At 40.3% G+C, this 18,162-nt stretch overlaps 1 protein-coding gene across 3 annotated transcripts in view; it reads right to left on the bottom strand.

Annotated features, from left to right (window-relative positions):
- Positions 1-9,419: 9,419 nt before the first annotated feature.
- SLC39A8 (solute carrier family 39 member 8) overlaps positions 9,420-18,162 on the bottom strand; it is an 83,522-nt gene continuing 74,779 nt past the window's right edge. For all 3 annotated transcript variants that reach the window (XM_025290381.3, XM_006070970.4, XM_025290380.3), the window contains exons 7-9: positions 15,958-16,165; positions 14,865-15,049; positions 9,420-10,853 (exon numbers count right to left, since the gene is read on the bottom strand). In XM_025290381.3, the coding sequence (XP_025146166.1) occupies positions 10,704-10,853; positions 14,865-15,049; positions 15,958-16,165 (543 nt within the window). In that variant the 3' untranslated portion in view covers positions 9,420-10,703. The remainder of the gene's footprint in view (positions 10,854-14,864; positions 15,050-15,957; positions 16,166-18,162) is intronic.

Below are 18,162 nucleotides of genomic sequence, written 5' to 3'. Positions count from 1 at the left end.
CTCTCCCCCTGGGCCCTGACAACCACCACTCCACTCTGATTCTACAATTTTGACTCTGTTTTACATGCTTCTAGATTAAATGCATGTGTGTGTGTGTGTGTGTGTGCACTCAGTTGCTCAGTCATGTCTGACCCTGCAATACTATGGACTGTAGCTCACCAGGCTCCTCTGTCCATGGGATTTTCCAGGCAGGAATACCGGAGTGTTACCGTTTGCAACATTTCCTTCTCCAGGGGATCTTCCTGACCCAGGGACTGAAACTGCATTTCTTGCATCTCCTGCACTGGCAGGTGGTTTCTTTACCATTGTGCCACCTGGAAAGCTTTTAGATAAATTAAATCATGCAGAAATAGAAAACAGTAAGCACTTGGAGAAATTTGGGCTTTGGTACACTGTTGTTGGGAATGCAATGGTTCAGGTAAGGAAGGAAAGGTAAGGAAAACAATATGAAATTTCTTAAAAAGAATTAAAAATAGAACTACTGTGATCTAGCAATCCCATGTCTAGATATTTATCTAAAAGAACTGAAATCAGGATCTTGTTCATAGTAACATTGTTTATAATAGCCAAGATATGAAAGCAACCTAAATATCCATCAATGAGTGAATGGATAAAGAAAATGCACTGTATTTTTACAATGAAATATTATTCAGCATTAAAAAGTGAAGGAAACTCTGCAATCTATGATAGCTTAGATGAACCTCTGGAGGACACTGCTAAGTGAAATAATCCTGTCAGAGATGACAAATGCTACATGATTTCTCTTGAGTTTAGGCATATAGAGTGACGTCCAGGAGACTGTGAAGGAGGGTGGCCCTCAGGCAGAGTTGGACACTGGTATTTGGATTACAGAAGAGAACACAGGGAGAGTTGGTATCGAAAGCAACTCGAAGAGTTTGCATGACTAGAAAAAGTGATTACTACGCATATCAGGAAGTCCAAGGAACTGGGACTCTAAGGAGGAGGTTTGCTAGTTCAGCTGCTGAGAATGTTATCCTGTATAATGGTTCCACGTTCTACCTTGTATCCTCAACACATCACCTTTGTCTTCATGTTATTTCCTCTCAAGGTAACTGTTTTCACTTGGCTGGGGCTGTCATAACAAAGTACCACCCACTACGGGGCTCAAACAATAAAAATGTGTGGTCTCCCAGTTCTCAAGGCTACAAGTGCAAGATCTAGGTGTGCATAGCATTAGTTCTTTCTAAGGGCTGTGGGGAAAATCTGTTTCATGTCTCTTTCCTAGCTTCTGGTGGTTTGATGACAATCTTTAGCATTTCTTGTCTTGTGGAAACTTCACCACCATCTCTGCATTCATCTTTTTATGGCATTCTTCCTGCGCATACATCTATGCCCATATTCCCCCTTTTCATAAGAATACTACCATACTAAATTAGGAATCCACTCTTCTCCAGTATGACCTCATTTTAACTAATTTCGTTTGCACTGACCCTGTTTTAAAATAAGGTCACATTCTGAGGTACTGGGGATTAGGACTCCAATGTGTCTTTTTTTGCTGGAGGAGAGGGTGGACACAATTTGACTTGTAACTAGCCAAAACGGCTGCTGCAGACATCACATCTACCTGTAATGTCTCAGGGAAGTAAAGGGTATCTCTTCTTTCTATGACTTCCCAGCACATGCTGTCCTAACTCAGGTATCAGAAACTGTGTCATACGCCTGACCAATCACCGGTGAAGGGGGTGGAATTATGGGGGTTTGGATGCAAAATGCTTCAGAGAATACAACCTACTACCTTGACTGATAGACAAGGGAAGAAACATCACAAGATCTCAAGCATCTCAGTTACTATGCTCTCCTAAAATTTTCTGTCCTCTAAATTGCTAGCTCTTCTCCTTTTTTTCTACTCGCATTTATTAGTTTTTTTTTTAAAATAAATATTCACTGAAGAAAACTGAGAAAGTATTAAAAAAATAAGTCTTGAATAATTCATATCCCACCAGCTGAGATTTCTTCCTCTAAAACACTAGTATATATATGCATGTTTATCAAAAAAATTGAGAAAATGTTAATATTTTACCAAGAACCAATTTAAAACAGCTCATAATCCCACAGAGTTACCCGCTACTAATACATTGGAAAATATATTTCCCATCTGTATATACTATGTGTTCAGTCACTCAGTCGTGTCTGACTCTTTGCAGACTGTAGCCCGCCAGGCTCCTCTGTCCATGGAATTTTCCAGGCAAGAATACTGGGGTGGATTGCTTTGTCTCTACTCCAGGGGATCTTCTTTACCCAGGGATCAAAGTTTCATCTCTTGCATCTGCTGCATTGGCAAGCGAGCTCTTTACCACCAGTGCCAGCTGGGAAGCCTGTATATATATACACACAACATGTGTATATATATTATATGTGTGTGTATGCTATACACACATTCATAAAGAAAAATTGGGACTACAGAGGGAATACTGCTGAGTGGCCTGATTTTTTCAGTTAGTAGTAATTTACTTGTTTGCAGGTCTTTCTCTATATTAGTAACTATCGTGTTATTTAAAAACCTTCCACCTCCAATATACTCACACTATACAGGGGTGTTCAGTTCAGTTCAGTCGCTCAGTTGTGTCCGACTCTTTGCAACCCCATGAATTGCAGCACGCCAGGCCTCCCTGTCCATCACTAACTCCCAGAGTTCACTCAGACTCGCGTCCATCGAGTCAGTGATACCATCCAGCCATCTCATCCTCTGTCGTCCCCTTCTCCTCCTGCCCCCAATCCCTCCCAGCATCAGGGTCTTTTCCAATGAGTCAACTCTTTGCATGAGGTGGCCAAAGTACTGGAGTTTCAGCTTTAGCATCATTCCTTCCAAAGAAATCCCAGGGCTGATCTCCTTCAGAATGGACTGGTTGGATCTCCTTGCAGTCCAAGGGACTCTCAAGAGTCTTCTCCAGCACCACAGTTCAAAAGCATCAATTCTTCGGTGCTCAGCCTTCTTCACAGTCCAGCTCTCACATCCATACATGACCACTGGAAGTGTACTGCATGCCTTCTCAGTTGCTAAGTCGTGTCTGACACTTTGCAACCCCGTGGACCCTGCCAGGGTCCCCTCTCCAAGGGTTCCCAGGAAAGAACACTGGAGTGGGTGGCCATTTCCTTTTCCAGGGGATTGTCTGACCCAGGGATCGAACCTGCATCTCCCATGTCTCCTGCATTGACAGATTCTTTACCACTGAGCCACCTGTGAAGCCCACAGTGGTGTAAATGATACCAAAACATATTTACTTGGGTCAAGGGAAATCCATTAACTAGATACAGTGTAAATGATAGCAGTGTATTGATACCAAAAGTATCATCCTGGTGATCTCCAAAGCATCACTTAGTAACATTAATTGCAAAACTGATCCATCTCAAGTCACAGAGGGAAGATTTTGATTCAAGTGATGGGAAGGGAGAAAAGGTTAAGTCAGAAAGGGATTAGACTTATTCACTAAAAGTAGAAAGGAATTAGACTTATTCACTAAAACCAAAGTCAAATAGTCAAACACAATCTCCTCTGTGAAGATTTGTCTGACTGATTCCCACTCCAACCTAAAGAGAATTCTCTCACTTGTGCCCAATTACTATTTGCCTGCATATTTGTCTGTCTGTGTACTCTCCCATCACACCTACAAGTGTGGTATCATTGGTTCTTACATGACTATTCCCTTATGATCCTTCTGAGAGCAGACATGAGTTGATCCATCTTTGTAACTTCTGGGCTTCGCATGTATGTCATACTAAGCAAATAAATGAATTCATTCATTAACAGAAGAACAAGCTCAGAATTTTTCTCATTCACTGCAGGGGTCTGCCTTATTTTTTTAAAGAGTTATAGTTTGAATGCTTAATTTTTAAAGTTTTATTTGGAAAACAAGTGAAATGTAATTATTCCAGCACTAACTGGATATTATGCTCAAGTATTAGCAATGCATGTGCCTAAAAAAGCCAGGTGTCTATAAAAATCAAGTAATAACTTGACAACCAGGTAATGGTTGCTAAGAAACTGTATTGTTCTGTGAACACATGGTGTATGAAGTATGGCCTAGATTCATATCCTACATAAAACATCTTCCTTGGAGTCATCTAAAAAGTCTGATTTTGCATAGCTTGTCAAGGCATATAAGTTACTCTTTCTGCTCTCCTGCTCCTGCTATTAAAAATCATGGTTCTATACATAGAACATTATTTCAGCACCATGATCTGTTCCAGACCCCAGGTTGTTAGGTTACAGACTGAGGCCCTCTTCAGCTCCAAAGCATTTCAGTAGCATCAGATGTGACCCTCAAGTCACCGCTGAGGACCAACCATCGCTTCTGGTGTACTATCAGTGCTAAACACAAAAATTAAATATCTACAATATTTTTGTAATCCAAAGTGAAACAATGAATTGGAGTTTATCTGCAAGTTTTACAGGACTTTGGTTCACTACTAGTAGAACATAGGAAGATTTTGCTATGCTCTACCCCAAATAGGAGGGCTTCCCAGGTGATGCAGTGGAAAAGAATCCACCTGCCAATGCAGGAGATGTAAGAGTCACAGGTTTGACCCGCAATTTACTGACCCCTTACTGGGTCATCCCCTGGAACAGGAAATGACACCCCATTCCATTATTCTTGCCTGGAAAATTCCATAGATAGAAGAGCCTGGTGGGCTACAGTCCATGGGGTCTCAGAGTTGGACACGACTGAGCACATCCCAAATAGGAAGTTGTCTCCAAATCTTGACAAGGGAGGTGGCAGAGGTGGGAGGGCTGTCCAAAAAGTACTTATCAACTATGCTAAATTTAAGAGGTAGAAATCATACTTAAAATAAATATATCAATGTTTAACTGCTGTATTAGAATGTTTGTATAGCACAAGGACCTACATTCAATATCCTATAATACACCATAATGGAAAAGAATATGAAAAAAGAATATATAAGACTGGTCAGGTGGCCTAGTATAATTAAAATGGTTAAGGTGTCAAGGAATTAACCTGAAAGAAGTCATGAGAATTCTTAAAAGAAGCAGTTCCCTGAACTGGCTGTGTCAGACCGTCTTGAGTAAGTTCCCCCAGTGAAGCAGATGCAAGCCTGTCTTTACCTGACACAACCACTGGTCTACCCAATATTCATTCTTTGCTTCTTCTGAGAAACAGAACCCTGTGTTGGTACACCCAGCTAAAAGCACACTTTCCCAGCTGCCCTGGCAAGTTGGCGCAGCCTGCAACTAAATCTGGTACATGAATGTAAGTGGGGATGACTGTATATTACTTCTGAGCAAGCCCCTTTAAGGAAGATAAAGAGCTGGGTGTGAATATTTTGCCTTCTACCCTTCCCTCCTTTCTGCTATGTGGAATTTAGACTTTAAAGTGGGATCTCTCTTGCAAACACTTTAAAACATGAAGTAATCTTAAAGTCAGAAGCCAAAGATTACAAATCGAAGGAGCCCAGGTTCCCAAAGACCATGGACCAGCCATGCCAGCCCTGCACCACTTCTTCCACACTTTTTTTAATATAAAAAAAAAGTGAAGCTAACATGTTAACACACCCATTATTCTACACCATCAAATCTTAAACACAACAGCGGTGGCATTTTCCTGGCCTTACCCCAGAATCCAACTGATGATTTTCCTCTTTTTCCCCTTGTTTTATTAATATTTTTTTAATCTATTGGGGTATAGTTGCTTTACAATGCTGTTAGTCTCTGCTGTACTAGGAAGTGAACCAGCTATATGATACAAATATCCCCTCCCTCTCGGGTCTCCCTCCCCCCAGCCATCCCACCCATCTAGGTCACCACAGGGCACCGAGCTGAGTTCCCAGTGCTATACAGATTCCCATGTTTCCTTTTCACACAACTGTAAGTTCCTCAACAATGCACCTGGTGGCTAGTGATTTCAGCACACCCTTCAGAAGTGTTCAGATGAGGCGGAGGTGGGGGTAGGGGCAGGGGAGTGAGGGGAGGAAGCAATGCCTGTCTTAGAATTAATGAAATAGGTATTAGGAATTTTCAGTTTATCCAACTGCCTTGCATACTTAGTTGCTTCTGTCGTGTCTGACTCTTTGCAACCCCGTAGACCGTAGCCTGCCAGGCTTCTCTGTCCATGGGATTCTCCAGGCAAGAATGCTGAAGTGGGTTACCACTTCCTCCTCCAGGGGATCTTCCCAACCCAGGGATCAAACCCGTGTCTCTTATGTCTCCTGCATTGACAGGCGGGTTCTTCACCTCTAGCACCACCTGGGAAGCCCAGCTGCCTCAGCTTGCCTGAAATTTTACTAGTAAAGATGCTGATTATGAGACACGGAAGTTGGGAGCCTTTGGTACACAGAGTGACCATGAGAGAACGCTTTGTGCACACTCCGCACAGAAAGCAAGCTAAGGGCAATGCAATCTTACATGAGTATGGCAGCCCACAATTGGGGGAAGGCAGAGTGTCAGTGAGAAAGCAGCTGTAGCAACATCAATATTAAGGAATTTATCACAGTTAGAATTTCTTGTACTGTGCATGGTGGTGGTGGTTTAGTTGCTAAGTCATGTCCGACTCTTGTAACCCCATGGACTATGTAGCCCACCAGGCTCCTGTGGGTGATGGACCTTAAATAAATACAAGGGAATCTGGAAGTCACGGTAAAAACCAACCTATTGCTAAAAACCAACATCAGCCCCAAAGGAAGACGATGCCAATCAGAACCTGGAGGACAGATTTGCAATTAACATTCCACTGGCACAGACCATCAACAATTAGTTCTGTTAATACACCTACACTAATTTTCTGGTAAACTCATAGAGCTATTTTGAGTCTTCCCAATTTGTTCATTTTTTAAAACCTTAAGCTCTTAGGTAAAGAAAACCCTTTAGATGTTGGGTTGGTAGGCTGGAAACATTAAGCATCTAGAGGACTTTATGAAATGCTACCTAGAGACTGGGGTCTCCCGTTGGCTCTGCTGAGCAATGCTATAGCTATGAACCTGGCAGGGCTAGGTTCATTTCTACTTTCTATGAGAATGTTATTTTCCTTCCCTTACCAGTGTAAGTAATAGAGGTCTCTTATGGTCTGAATGTTAATGTTCCCCCCAAAACTCATGTTGAAATTCTAATCCCCAGTGATGATGATATGGAAAGTAAGGGTTTGGGAACATACTTAGATCATAAGGTCGGGGGAGCCCTCATGGATGGGAATAGCACACTCATAAAGGAGGCTCCAGAGAGATTCTTTGGCCCATCTGTGGACACAGCAAGCAGGTGCCATCTATAAAGCAGACACCACATGTGCCTGTGCATAGATCATGGACTTCCAGCCTCCAGAACTGTAAGAAATAGATTTTGGTTGTTTATAACCTATTCAGTCTGTGGTATTTGCTATAGCAGTCTAAACAGACTCAGACAGGGGCTGATTCAGGACTCAGAAAATGCCAAATTAGTAATCAATTGTTATAAAGTTCAATAATATAAAAGTATACACCCCCATACAATGGGTTGAAATCACTTTTGGTTTGTCATAGTAGCATCTTTAAAGCCTGAAATTATATTCAATTTGCATAATGAATGTCTCAGTAGAAGGTATGTTGACTGACAGGTTTACATTTTGTTATCTAGGATAATTTAAATTTAATCACGGTTTCCCCTATCCTACCTTCTACCTGGAACCATAGCCTCTAATAAGTAGCAATTTTCTATTTTTGAGGTCGTCATACCCTATCGTCTCTGTTCTAATACTTGAGAAAAATGGCCAAAAGACCAATACATAAAGAGACTAACACAGAGTACCCAGACAGTCCACATACATTTTGATCAACACCAGATGAGTTTGTTAAACTATCTTGTTTTAATATCATGTTGCAGCTTTTTAAAAAATTTTTAAATTGGAGTATAATTGCTTTACAATGTTGTTAGTTTCTGCTCTACAACAACGTGAACCAGCCGTAAGTATACATAAAACCCCTCCTCTAAAACCTCCCTCCCCCCTCACCACCCCACCCCTCTACATTGTCACAGAGCACTGAGGTGAGCTCCCTGTGCTATATATACACAGCGCCTTCCCACTGGCTATCTACTTTGCACATGGTAGTGTATATATGGGCTTCCCAGTTAGTGCTAGTTGTAAAGAACCCACTGTTCTGGCATGACCCAATTCCTGGGTCAGGAAGATCCCCTGGAACAGGATCTGGCAACTCACTCCAGTATTCTTGCCTGGAGAGTCCCATGGACAGAGGAACTTGATGGGCTACAGTCCATGGGGTCACAAAGAGCTGGACACAACTAAAGCAACCGAGTATGCATGCATGCAGTGTATATATACCATTTTGTTATTTGTTGTTTAGTTGCTCAGTTGTGTCCAATTCTTTTTTTTTTTTTAAACTTTACATAACTATATTAGTTTTGCCAAATATCAAAATGAATCCGCCACAGGTATACATGTGTTCCCCATCCTGAACCCTCCTCCCTCCTCCCTCCCCATTCCATCCCTCTGGGTCGTCCCAGTGCACCAGCCCCAAGCATCCAGTATCATGCATCGAACCTGGACTGGCAACTCGTTTCATACATATTTTACATGTTTCAATGCCATTCTCCCAAATCTTTCCACCCTCTCCCTCTCCAACAGAGTTGTGTCCAATTCTTTGTGACCCCATGGACTGTAGCCCACCAGGCTCCTCTGTCCATAGATTTCCAAAGCAAGAATACTGGGGCAGGTTGCCATTCCTTCTCCAAGAGATCTTCCTGACCCATGTCTCCTGCTTGGTAGGTGGATTCTTTACCACAGAGATACCTGGCAAGCCAATGACCCAGCAATCCCACTCATGGGCATACACCCTGAGAAAACCATGCTTCAAAAAGACACATGTACCCCAAGGTTCACTGCAGCACTATTTACAATAGCCAAGACATGGAAGCAACCTAGATGTCCACTGACAGATGAATGGGTAAAGAAGATGTGGTACGTACACACAGTGGAATATTACTCAGCCATAAAAAGGAATGAAATTGGGTCATTTTGGTGATGCAGATGAACTTAGAGTCTGTCATACAGAGTGAAGTAAGTCAGAAAGAGAAAAACAAATATTGCATATTAACACATATATATGGAAATCTAGAAAAATAGTACTGATAAACCTATTTGCAGGGCAGGAATAGAGACAAAGACATAGAGGATACATATATACTACCGTGCTGTAGCTTCTTAAATAGCTTCTCAACCCAGACATATAATCTGTGCTTTGAAAAGGTAAAGATAATTTCCTAAGATTGAATGTAAACAGGTGAAATGATAAAAATAGATTCTATGTATACTGATTTCAATGAACAATGATTAATCTTTATAGTATTTATTTGCTGAATAGCTTTAAAATAAACATACCTATTTCTCTTCCTCGTAATACCAGGTACATGAAAGTCACTCAAAAACTATCCATTGAAATGAATAAGGAATGACACAATACAAGGTTTCAAAGGTGTTTACTATTTGGTCAAACAATATTTTTCAATTGTCAGAGGGAAATGTACATTAACATACATGCTAAACATTCATCACTTCTGCATTATTGCTATGTGACACAATTTTACAGCCTGTGGGACAGTATAATTGCCAAGGTCATTGTGGGCATCTGTCAAATATTTTTCTCAGTTAAATCATCTTCCCTTAAGTGATTTGGGCGTGAGATTGGGGCTAGGATGTTCAATTATAGACCAAATTTCTGTATCTACTAAATGAATAAAGTCTCTATCTTTTATAAAAGGTAGAAAAATAATCATGCTGTGTGGGATTTTTTTTGCAAAATATACCATATAGGAAAAACACAGGCTGAATACAGAAGAAGTATTTTCTGTTTCTTGGACACCCATAAAAAACATATATCTTAGTCTTTGATATACAGCCATTCAGCTGTTATTTTGCATTTACTTAAAACATCCTCTGCTAAATAGTTGTGTTCATCTTTAAAAGTAAATTGCTTAAAATTACATTCAATTTCTTTCTGTAAACCAACATTTCTTCACCTCAACAAAGGAAATACCTTGGATACCACCGATGAGCTGTCATCAGCGTTACATTACACTTAGAGGGGAAAAAAATCTGAGTCTGAAATTAGTAGAGTTAACAAAATTTTACTGATTTCATATTATTTCAAGATGGTTTTCAAAGCCATCCAACAAGTCCCTATCTGTAATATAAAAACAAAACCAAAGCTATGAGCAATCTTTCTCTCCTGGATTCATTAAGGCCTTGGAATCATTTATATCTGTGTTTTGTACATTTTGATTCTCTTCCACATTTTTATGTACTTGCTTGTGAAAGCACTAGAACAAATTAATTGAAAGAAACCACTCTGAAACTACTTGAACATTTGATCCGACCATAGAGATTTAAAGGCTTATACAGCCTAGTTTATATTTTCCTCTGGGTTTTGGTGTCGAAATGATTATAGAATGCATGTTTCTTGCTTTGTGATGGTTTTTTAATATGCGTGAAACATTAAAAAAAAGTCAGCATTTACCAAAGATCTCATGTATCAGGCTTTTCAGACTGGAACCAAAAGCTTTTTAAAGCATTTTTAACAACAAATGATGGTCTGTTTCACAGATCCTGAAACCAATAATCAGTTTTCTTGACATACAGCTAAAAACAAAATTATCTTTTAACTAAATAGGATCAGCTTAAAAATCCCTTTGGAGCTGTTTTTATTTATTAAATGCCTTCATTAACACCACCATCTTTCACTTCTTATTACTCCAATTCAATTTCTCCCGCATACAAAGTGATGAGAAGAATGGCTGTGAATCCAGTTAACATCCCTGCGTTCTGAATCATGAAGAAGGTGAAATCGGTTTTTCTTCCAGTTACCTTTTCTCTCAACATATCGTTCATCTCTGGAAACTAGAGGAAAGATACATTGTTAGATAACTGTTGCCATCTTGTGGTCAAACATAAAAGTTATTACAGATTCCTGTGGGGGTGGGAGGGGGTGAGCGTTTCTCTCCCTGGTTTAAATGTTTTAGTACAGAGAGCATAACAGCAAAAGCCTGTGTAATCAGACATCAACAAGAAGAAGAGTAGGAAGACTGTGCCCCAGGTTAGTCAATCAGTGGCTGGAGATAAATCTCATTTTATGCCTCCTCTCCCTCCCTTCCTTGCTCTCTCTGCTCCATCCACATCATTCGGACCTCAAATGTATCCAGCCTCTTTCCATCCTCAAAATCTTCACGCCCACCAAAACCTCTTTTGCCTCAAGTCTTTCAACGAGCTAAATCTTTGAGGTTTCTGCTTTCTTATTTTCATAGGAAGGCTTCTCCTAGGCCTTCCTAACTTTCGGTTCAGTTCAGTTCAGTCGCTCAGTCGTGTCCGACTCTTTGCGCCCCCATGAATCGCAGCACGCCAAGCCTCCCTGTCCATCACCAACTCCCGGAGTTCACTCAGACTACATCCATCGAGTCAGTGATGCCATCCAGCCATCTCATCCTCTGTCGTCCCCTTCTCCTCCTGCCCCCAATGGCTCCCAGCATCAGAGTCTTTTCCAATGAGTCAACACTTGGCATGAGGTGGCCAAAGTACTGGAGTTTCAGCTTTAGCATCATTCCTTCCAAAGAAATCCCAGGGCTGATCTCCTTCAGAATGGACTGGTTGGATCTCCTTGCAGTCCAAGGGACTCTCAAGAGTCTTCTCCAACACCACAGTTCAAAAGCATCAATTCTTTGGTGCTCAGCCTTCTTCACAGTCCAGCTCTCACATCCATACATGACCACAGGAAAAACCATAGCCTTGACTAGACGGACCTTTGTTGGCAAAGTAATATCTCTGCTTTTGAACATGTTTTCTAGGTTGGTCATAACTTTCCTTCCAAGGAGTAAGCGTCTTTTAATTTCATGGCTGCAGTCACCATCTGCAGTGATTTTGGAGCCCAGAAAAATAAAGTCTGACACTGTTTCCACTGTTTCCCCATCTATTTGCCATGAAGTGATGGGACCAGATGCCATGATCTTCATTTTCTGAATGTTGAGCTTTAAGCCAACTTTTTCACTCTCCACTTTCACTTTCATCAAGAGGCTTTTGAGTTCCTCTTCACTTTCTGCCATAAGGGTGGTGTCATCTGCATATCTGAGGTTGTTGATATTTCTCACGGCAATCTTGATTCCAGCTGTGCTTCTTCCAGTCCAGCGTTTCTCATGATGTACTCTGCATAGAAGTTAAATAAGCAGGGTGACAATATACGGCCTTGATGTACTCCTTTTCCTATTTGGAACCAGTCTGTTGTTCCATGTCCAGTTCTAACTGTTGCTTCCTGACCTGCATACAAATTTCTCAAGAGGCAGATCAGGTGGTCTGGTATTCCCATCTCTTGAAGAATTTTCCAGTTTGTTGTGATCCACACAGTCAAAGGCTTTGGCATAGTCAATAAAGCAGAAATAGATGTTTTTCTGGAACTCTCTTGCTTTTTCCATGATCCAGCGGATGTTGGCAATTTGATCTCTGGTTCCTCTGCCTTTTCTAAAACCAGCTTGAACATCTGGAAGTTCACGGTATTGCTGAAGGCTGGCTTGGAGAATTTTGAGCATTACTTTACTAGCGTGTGAGATGAGTGCAATTGTGCGGTAGTTTGAACATTCTTTGGCATTGCCTTTCTTTGGGAATGGAATGAAAACTGACCTTTTCCAGTCCTGTGGCCACTGCTGAGTTTTCCACATTTGCTGGCATATTGAGTGCAGCACTTTCACAGCATCATCTTTCAGGATTTGAAAGAGCTCAACTGGAATTTCATTACCTCCACTAGCTTTGTTCGTAGTGACGCTTTCTAAGGCCCACTTGACTTCGCATTCCAGGATGTCTGGCTCTAGGTCAGTGATCACACCATTGTGATTATTTGGGTCGTGAAGATCTTTTTTGTACAGTTCTTCTGTGCATTCTTGCCATCTCTTCTTAATATCTTCTGCTTCTGTTAGGTTCATACCATTTCTGTCCTTTATCGAGCCCATCTTTGCATGAAATATTCCCTTGGTATCTCTAATTTTCTTGAAGAGATCTCTTGTCTTTCTCATTCTGTTGTTTTCCTCTATTTCTTTGCATTGATCGCTGAAGAAGGCTTTCTTATCTCTTCTTGCTATTCTTTGGAACTCTGCATTCAGATGCTTATATCTTTCCTTTTCTCCTTTGCTTTTTGCCTCTCTTCTTTTCACAGCTATTTGTAAGGCCTCCCCAGACAACTTAGACACCCCTATTATCATCTTGCATCACATATACTGTTTTTCCATTCATTTCAGTTTTTATTTGTGTTTATGTAAATCATGTGTGTGGTTTTGTTTGTTGAATTACAGGTTCCCCTCTTTGTAGATAAAAAACCGTGCCTTTCTGCACCCTCCATCATCTACAATGCCTTACCAATTTCCAAGCCTGATACAAAAATATCAATTGATAATAGCTTATGAAATATGCTTTCAGAAGTCACTATATAGTTAATTCTTATTCTCTCCAATTTGTTTCCTTTTGCTTGTTCTATCCCTCATAAAATCATAAGGTTTTTTAAAAAAAACGGTGCTGTTTTTGAATTGAAGACTATAACAATCTCATGGCGGTGAAAGCAATTAAAACCCCAAGTTCTGTACTTAAAATCCACTCTTTCTCAGCACAAAACTTCTACTGAAAAGGCTCATGAAGAGATCTGTAAATGTCATCTTTTCAAAATGCATTTCCAAGTGATTTGCTATGTACACAGTGGTGCAACGTGCCAAAGCATTCAGGAGACCTCCAGACTCTGCAGTCACTCCATTTGCCTGATTTGAGAAAACGTAAATTACAAGGATACAATGGATGAAATTTGTGAAGCCATTCTGAAAAAAGCAAAACTGCCGTAAGTATATATAGCATCATTTATTCGTATTATTTCTTTAAACCGAATAACTCTAATAGATTCTGTTCTTATATTTCAAAAGAAAAGAAGTGATGACCTAACATAAATACATTATGAGGCACTAAATTCTGTGAAGAAAGACATAAATGCAGTGATGGTTGTAAGAGATGAAATCCTTGTGCTTATAAGGGTCTGCAGAACAATGAACAGTGTTAAGAATGCAGATGGAGGAAATTAAATTAGTAAATTATACATGTAAAAAGACATTCAGTTCCAAATGCAAAGGAAACATTCCTTGATTTGCATCCATTTAGCACATTTTCATTTTCTAGGAAGCCATCCATGATTTATTTGAAAATGCATGGAACCACTGATACTCTCTCCCTTACACACACACAGACATACACAGAAACAGCATAAACATAAACATAGATATAAATATATACTGACCCAAGTAAATATCGTTCACCTTTAACTTATCAAATTTACTTTAACTCAAAAGGCTCTCACTGTTTAGAACTTTGAAATAACAGAATGCTATTTACTTTATTCAACAAGTCATTTCCTTCCAAATATGACATCTTCTTGAAAAAAGGGTGAAAAGTCCTTCAGAGCCATACCATAGCAGGATACAAGCTTTACCCACAAGGAAAAACATCTGGGAAAATATCTCTACTTCAACAAAAATAAGTCATTTTGTCCTCTAGCAATGAGATCCTACCTAGATCAAAGAATTGATGAGAATCACTGTCAAATCACTATTAGTACAAACCACTCAAAAAGAGTGGACCTGAAATACTTTAAATGACAACAGAAAGGCCATCCACACTGAGAAAAGCAAAAGGTCACCCTTAGAGAAGGAAATGGCAACCCACTCCAGTGTTCTTGCCTGGAGAATCCCAGGGACGGGGGAGCCTGGTGGGCTGCCATCTATGGGGTCGCACAGAGTCGGACACGACTGAAGCAACTTAGCAGCAGCAGCAGTCAATTCATAACCCAGATGTTTATTTCCAAATTTAAAATACAACAAAATCAAAATGTCTTACCATGTCTGCCAGAGAAATATAGAGGAACATGCCTCCAGCAAGGGCAAAGATGATATTTGGAGCAAAATTATTGCCCACCAAGATGCCAAAAGCTAGCCCAACATAGCAGGAACATGCAGAAAGGAAATTGAATAACAAGGCTTGTCGAGTGCTCATTCCTGCATTGAGTAGGATCACAAAGTCCCCTAGAAGAAGAAGAACACATTAAGTCAATGGTTTTTCTTTTTTTTTTTTAATTACTTTTTACTGGAGTATAGTTGCTTTACAATGTTGTGTTAGCTTCTACTGTGCAGCAAACAGGTATTCTCTCTTTTCGATTTCCTTCCCATTTTGGTCACCACAGAGCACCAAGCAGAGTTCCTTGAGCTACACAGCAGGTTCTCACTAGTTATCTATTTTATACACAGTGTCAATAGTGAAAGCAAAAGGTGAAGAGGGTGGCAGAAGATGAGATGGTTGGATGGCATCACCAGAGCTGACTCATTGGAAAATACCCTGATGCTGGGAAAGATTGAAGGTGGGAGGAGAAGGGGACCACAGAGGATGAGATGGGTTAGATGGCATCACCGACTCAATGGACATGAGTTTGAGTGAACTCCGGGAGTTGGTGATGGACAGGGAGGCCTGGCGTGCTGCAGTCCATGGGGTGGCAAAGAGTCGGACATGACTGAGCAACTGAACTGAACTGAACTCAACAGACATGAACTTGGGCAAACTTCGGGAGACAGTTTGACCAAGGGAAGGACAGGGAAGCCTGGCGTGCTGCAGTCCATGGGGTTGCAAAGAGTCAGTCATGACTTAGCTATTGAACAACAACAATCAATCCCAATCTCCCAATTCATTCCACCCCACCTCTTCCCCCGTCACTGGTGTTCATATATTTGTTCTCTACTTAAATAGTTTAGTAGATTTATTCTCTACTTAAATACTTTTTTCTCTTTTTGGATAAAATAAACGATAATAACCAATGTCTAAAAAGGCTCCTTCATTTCGAGACATCAGCAGGAGTTTTAAGAGTGTGTCATCTGAAATGTCTCCCTCCCCTTAAACCAAGAAGTTAACGGACTTGGACGACGTGAGAAGAACTCCTTACCTAACTCATGAGGGAACTCCTCGCATAGGATGGCTATGGAGGTGCTGAGTCCCTGCAGAAGAGACAAGGTGCAGGAGGCCCCGATGGCCAGGCCATCAATGAAATTGTGGAGGGCATCACTGAGCGTTATCATCCAGGCGATCGTCCCTATTTCTGAGAGCTTTGGCCCCTTCAAACAAGTACATGAGCTTGACTCTTTTTTTCCATCCTGTAAAATAACAGAAAATCAATCCACAGGATAACCGACATTTCTTGAAAGTCCAAGCGATACAGAGAAGTAGATGTATTATGTGTTGAGAGAGACAAATGTTTCCAACAGAAAGTCTTTCATAGTGGATAGGAACCACTAATCATAAAAAATGGAGGAAAAAAACTTGGAGAAAGGAAAGGAAGAGACTGACAGGCCTTGAACAAACCACTTAAAAGACATTTTACTCTGGTTTCCCTTCAAACAATCCTTTTGACTTGTATGAACAAATTCTTACTACTCCCTTCCTAAAATGTAATATTAATAGATATTAACCTAAGAATTTGATTTATTCATACACTTTAAAGTAAAAGAAGTTTTTCAAAGACTGAATTTAAATTATTTTCCATGTTATAATTTGAATGTGAAATCCACATTTAAAGCATGATAACATCAAGGAGTATGTATTCTAATCTATCCTGTGCCAACCTTGTAACTGTGAGCAAGTAATCTGAGCTTTAGTGTCTTTGATTATGAAGTGAAGAGAATGCTCTAAATTATTCATTTATTTTTCAATGACTTAGTAAGTTTCCACTGTGTTCCAGGTAGAGTTCTGGGTGTTTAGGATATCCTACAAGCTCTAAATTTCAATGATTCTCTTAACAAATTATATGAAGTATGATTAAAACAGGCTTGCCTTTACACCACACTTCTTTCCACCATGAAACAACAGAAAATCCTACAGCAGAATCTTTGTAAGAATTTTAATTTCCATAAGAAATTTTTTCAAAAAGAATTTAAATTTCCATAAAATTTACAAAGTTGTATAAAATCAAATGACAGATGCCAACTGAAGCATATTCCAGAAACTGTGGGAAAAGATAATAAAATGCAAATTCATTTTTAAGTAGGGAAGCAATTTGCAATTAACTGGAGAACATTTTATTCCTAATTCTCCTCCCCTCAACTCTACCTCAGCAGATAATCAACATATTTATTGAACATCTGCAATCTATACAACAGTCTGTTGAATGCTACAGGAAGTGCACAGAAGTGGGAAACACAGGTTCTATCTCCAAGAAGCCTATTTACCTTGGAGAAACAAGATGTAAAGTATACAACTGACTCTAAAAATTGTGCAACATATATCAGCTGAAAAGGGCTTCCTTCAGAGCGATCATCTGAGAGGTGGTGCTTTTTCTCTGATGTCACTAAACTGCTCAAAACACTTTGGGGACCATTCTTTCTAAGTTGACTTCCAATCTTGCCACACACCTTTTCACTGTTTCATTAGTGGCAAATCTTCACCTTTGAGGGATGTTTTGTTTGTGCATGCATGCACGCTCAGTTGCTTCAGTCATGTTCGACTCTTTGTGACCCTATGGACTGCAGCCCACCAGGCTCCTCTGTCCATGGGATTCTCCAGGAAAGAATACTGGAGTGGGTTGCCATGCCCTCCTCCAGGGGATTTTCCAGGCCCAGGGATCTAACCCATGTCTCCTGTGGCTCCTGCCTTGCAGGTGGATTCTTTACCACTGAGCTACCAGCAATTTGCAAGGGGGAACATCCCCTTCTCTCAAAAACACAGGAAGTGACATTAATCTCCTTTTACTTTAAAAGGCAGTTCTTATCAGCATAAAAAGAATTCCTTCTGGTTTTAAAATGTGGTCTTTTCACTGTACAGTGTTAAAACATAATCTGAGGCAAATTAAATAATTTAAGAGTTTATTCAAGCAAGAATGGATTCCAAGCTGGCAGTGTCAAACCAGGAGTAGTTAGGAGCATTCCAGGGACAGGAAGCCTAGGGAGACTTTTACAGAGAAAAGATGGAAGCAAAGCAAGGAAATTATTGATTGAATACAGCTCAATGTCTACTTGGAAGTTAGGAACTGACTGTCTTTAGGTTTTGATTTTGTAGTCTTGAAGCATTTACAGGCTTAGATTTTGGATTGCTTACATATGACATTTGAGCCACCTCAGCCTCTGTCCTTATTTAATTAATTCAATAGTTGATATAT

Source organism: Bubalus bubalis, chromosome 7, assembly GCF_019923935.1.
Source record: "Bubalus bubalis isolate 160015118507 breed Murrah chromosome 7, NDDB_SH_1, whole genome shotgun sequence".
Lineage (NCBI taxonomy): Eukaryota > Metazoa > Chordata > Mammalia > Artiodactyla > Bovidae > Bubalus > Bubalus bubalis.
This window is presented reverse-complemented; position numbering and strand designations above follow the sequence as displayed.